Source organism: Humulus lupulus, chromosome 5 (assembly GCF_963169125.1).
Source record: "Humulus lupulus chromosome 5, drHumLupu1.1, whole genome shotgun sequence".
NCBI classification, from domain to species: domain Eukaryota; kingdom Viridiplantae; phylum Streptophyta; class Magnoliopsida; order Rosales; family Cannabaceae; genus Humulus; species Humulus lupulus.
In genome coordinates this window covers 7,396,676-7,400,791 of record NC_084797.1, presented here as the reverse complement: position 1 = coordinate 7,400,791, position 4,116 = coordinate 7,396,676, and the positions used below count along the sequence as shown (strand labels likewise).

The 4,116-nt window shown below is 32.0% G+C and overlaps 1 protein-coding gene across 1 annotated transcript; it reads left to right on the top strand.

The window, feature by feature from the left end:
* The first annotated feature begins 253 nt into the window (after window positions 1-253).
* LOC133778785 (myosin-9-like) lies at window positions 254-1,957 on the top strand. Its single transcript, XM_062218808.1, has 7 exons — window positions 254-265; window positions 588-758; window positions 846-977; window positions 1,082-1,191; window positions 1,286-1,346; window positions 1,558-1,735; window positions 1,869-1,957. Exons 1-6 carry the CDS (start codon window positions 254-256, stop codon window positions 1,615-1,617), a joined length of 546 nt encoding a protein of 181 aa, XP_062074792.1. The 3' UTR covers window positions 1,618-1,735; window positions 1,869-1,957.
* The last annotated feature ends 2,159 nt before the right edge of the window (window positions 1,958-4,116 follow it).

Here is a 4,116-nt window from a genome sequence, read left to right as displayed (position 1 = left end):
TAGCATAAAATACTCTTCCTTCATGCATAGCCAAGGGGGGAGATTGTAGTTCGTCAAAATCACAGGCCACATGCTGTATGATAAGCTCATGTTGCCAAAAGGATTAAACCCATCAGCAGCCAAGCCTAGACGAACATTTCTAGGATCTTTTGCAAAATCAGGATGGGTGGCATCAATGTCTTTCCTTGCAGACCTGTCAACCGGATGACGCATCACCCCATCTTCTATTGATCTCCCAATATGATGCCATAACATGTCATTAGCTGTATGTCTTGAACTGTACATTCGCTTTAAATTACTAAATTTGTTAATATTAAATTATAATTTTTCACTTTATTTTAAAATTATTAAATTGTTAATATTAAATTAAATTATTTATCTAATGTTTTAATTTATTTTGTTAATTCTAAGTATTCAAGCCGAAATTAGAACGTAGTGACTTTACAATTTGTCATTATGCTGGAGAAGTAAGTGTAAAATTTAATTATATATATTTATATTATTAAATATCATAATCATTTAATCATGTAGAAGAGGATGCAAAAAATTGCTCAATATATATATCCCTGTTAAAATCTTATTGTCAGGTTACATATCAAACGGAGCTCTTCTTGGATAAGAACAAAGATTATGTTGTTGTTGAACATCAAGAACTTTTGGATGCTTCCCATTGTTCTTTTGTTTCAGGCTTGTTCCCTCCTTTACTAGAAGAATCTTCCAAATCATCAAAATTCTCTTCAATAGGTTCTCGCTTTAAGGTCTGTTTTCTATCCTAATATGTATATCCTTGGGAGAAAAGGTCAGTTCCTTGATGGTGACTATCATCATTCTTGTACTTTCTACAGCAACAACTACAATCTTTGCTTGAAACGTTGAGTGTCACTGAGCTACACTACATAAGATGTGAAAAGCCCAATAATCTTCTAAAGCCGTCTATATTTGAGAATAACAATATTTTGCAGCAGCTTCGTTGTGGGGTAAGTATATTACTGTGGTCTTTCAGATGTTTTTGTTTCACTATCATTTGATTATGTTTGGTTGCATTATCGACATGATGTAATTAATAAATATCTTATTCCAGGGAGTTATGGAGGCCATCAGGATTAGTTGTGCTGGATATCCTACAAGAAAGCCATTCCGTGAATTTGTAGGTCGTTTTGGCATCTTGGCACCTAATGTCTTTGCTGGGAGGTAGGTTAATCAAAATTCAGGACATAATTATTATTAGTATTATTTTTTAGATTTCTGGAAGTGATATGTATATTTTTAAATTGTCTACTTTTAGCTGCGATGAAGTAACTGCTTGTAAGCGCCTTCTAGAGAAGGTAAATCTCAAGGGTTATCAGGTAATCATTTGTAGATTACTTAATGCCTTTTATTTTGATCCACTGTTGTTCCTAATTACCCACCCCGAATTTTATTTTCCTTAGCAGTTCAGTCCTAGTTTCAAAGGTTCTAGAATTTTATAAACTAATCTTATTCTACTTCTAAGGTTAGAAGCTACTTGTAATGGAGAATTTTCTTGATTTGTTTGTGTTTTAACTATTTCAATGACAGATTGGTAAAACCAAAGTGTTTCTCAGAGCTGGCCAGATAGCAGAATTGGATGATTGTTGAAGTGAGGTCTTAGGAAGATCAACAGGTGTCATACAGAGGAAAGTTCGATCTTATCTTGCTCAGAAAAGCTTTATCTTGTTACGGGTTTCTTCCATTCAGATTCAAGCCTTTTGTAGAGGTAAACAATAGTTTCCACTTGTTCTTGTTCGTGAAAGTCACTTTCCAGGCCATGAGACTATTGAACGTAGACTATTATCCATTGATACAAAATTTTATATGACTAATGTTTTGTTTCTTTAGATCTATGGCAGGACAAGTTGCACGCTATCAGTATGAATGCAAGAGAAGGGAGGCTGCTTCTGTTAAAATCCAGACACATTATCGTATATGTCTTTCTAAGAATGAATACCAGAAGTTGTACTCTTCAGCTGTTTTAATTCAAACATGTATATGTGGGATGGCTGCTCGTAGTGACCTTAAGTTCCGGAAGCAGACAAGGGCTGCTATTATTATCCAGGTAATGATATCATGTGTAATTGATATACAGTTGCTATAAAGAGCTATTTCAACTGAAATTTGAGCAATATGCCAACTGAATTTATGGGTGCATGGCATGTTATAGGATATGACTGATTATTTTTTACTTTTAGAAGTATTAAATTGAAAGATAGTGGTTTGTATTTCCATTTTCTATATTGTCAATGCTAACTTATTCTTGTCTATGGACTATGAAATAAATGAAGCGTTTTCTTTAAGATTTTAGTACTTGTAATCCCTATACTGTTCCTGATTTAGTAAGCATTTTTTTTCATTCATTTATATTTGTCCTTCTTCTCTCTAGGTTATAGCTCTAGCCAATCAAAAGCTGCTTGGTCTTAATCCTGTGAGTTTGGAGAAAACTAGATAATTTCTTTCAAGTTGATTTACTCTTAAGTCTGAAATGTATGTTATTTTAAATGTGATCACTCTTCCATTTTCTGCAATTTGTAGTCATTCATCTGTCCACAATGCATTTCAGCTTTGCTCACGGGAAGGTGCTGATGCGGTCATGCTTTCTGGAGAAACTGCCCACAGAAAGTAAGTTAACTAATTCATTTGGCCTTGGGTGGCCTCTTAATATATTTCCAATGTGCAATCCGCTATTGAAAAAGTATTATCAAAACTCAATAAATTTGTTTGTTTTCTAGATTTTTTGCTTTCTTTGTAGTAATGTGTATCCCACAAAAATAATTATAGTAGTATTCTCTAGTTAAAAAAATGTTAATGATTCTTAGACACTTTAGAGTTATCAGTTATGTATGACTTTTTCCTCTAGTCTGATGCAATTTTTTTGTCTTGTCATTTCTAATGATGTAACCAAAATAGTGTCAAAATTCTCAATAAAACTGAAGAATGAAAGGGAAAAAAGAGTGGAATGCTTGTCAGTTTCTGTTGTCCTAACCAGAATACCTGATAATTGATAAGGAAGCACATGTTTATTTCAAAATACTATCTTATTAATTTAGTTGATAATACACATCTTGTTCAAATGGTGCATCATATCAACAATTTTTCTAAGAACTAAAGTCTTATAAATCACCACAATAAATGAAAGTTCCTCACTTTGCCAATGATGCAGGATCCCAAGAATGAAAGTTCCTCACTTTGCTAGACAATTTTATTGTGAGTCTTGTCTCCATGAAGTTTAATAAAAAGGTCCAATTATTATGAGACATGTCTAGAATCCATTCTTTTTTGTTTTTACTCTTCTTTTTTTTATATAATTCTTTTGGCTGCTCCTTCTCGTGATTAATTTTTCTTTCCAGGTGACATTCTTCTTTCTTTTTATTAGAAAGAGTTCTTTTTTTTAACTTTATTTTTAGTTTTATTGCAGAAATTGGGCTAAACCTTATATTAAAGATGCTAAAGAAGTTTCCAGGTGCATTTTTAATTTATTGTTTTTCTTTATGATTTTGTTGTATAAGAAGTCAAAGTGTGATTCTGTTTTTATTCTTTAATTTTTTCGGGGATATATTGACAGAATTTAGAGTTCTGGAATCAATTCTTCCTCACATACTTTTTGATCATTGAGAATGATATATTTGTTATCTTGATACATTTCACAAGCCTTGTTTTAAGTTGCATGTTTTGTTACTTCAGTCATTGTTTTGCATGGTAGTACATCTTGCTATACCCTGCTGTTTCGTCAAGTTTTGGAGTTATTACAAATTTAATTTAAACTTTATATGCTTACAGGTGGAAACTAGCTTAAGTCTTATGTTCTTAGTATTAAGACTTTTGTTTTACAATGTGCAGGTATATTGAGATGATTTCTTTGGAGCAATTCTTGACAACATTTGTAGTTGAGGCCTTTAGAATGGAAGAATGTATTTCACTAAATTTTGTATACATTTCTTTTTTTGTATTTAGTGATAAAGGAATCTGAATTGGCCATAAATTATGTTGTAATATGATTTCTTAAGCCTAGACTAGTAGACTAAATATTGTAATTACATTTGAGTAATTAATAAAAATCTATTTATGTTACCTTATTTGGCTTCAACTTTCATATTTTTTTTC

Coding starts and splice junctions, on each gene's coding strand:
- LOC133778785 (XM_062218808.1), top strand. Junction 759..845: donor CAATAGGTTCTCGCTTTAAG/GTCTGTTTTCTA, acceptor TACTTTCTACAG/CAACAACTACAATCTTTGCT. Junction 978..1,081: donor TGCAGCAGCTTCGTTGTGGG/GTAAGTATATTA, acceptor ATCTTATTCCAG/GGAGTTATGGAGGCCATCAG.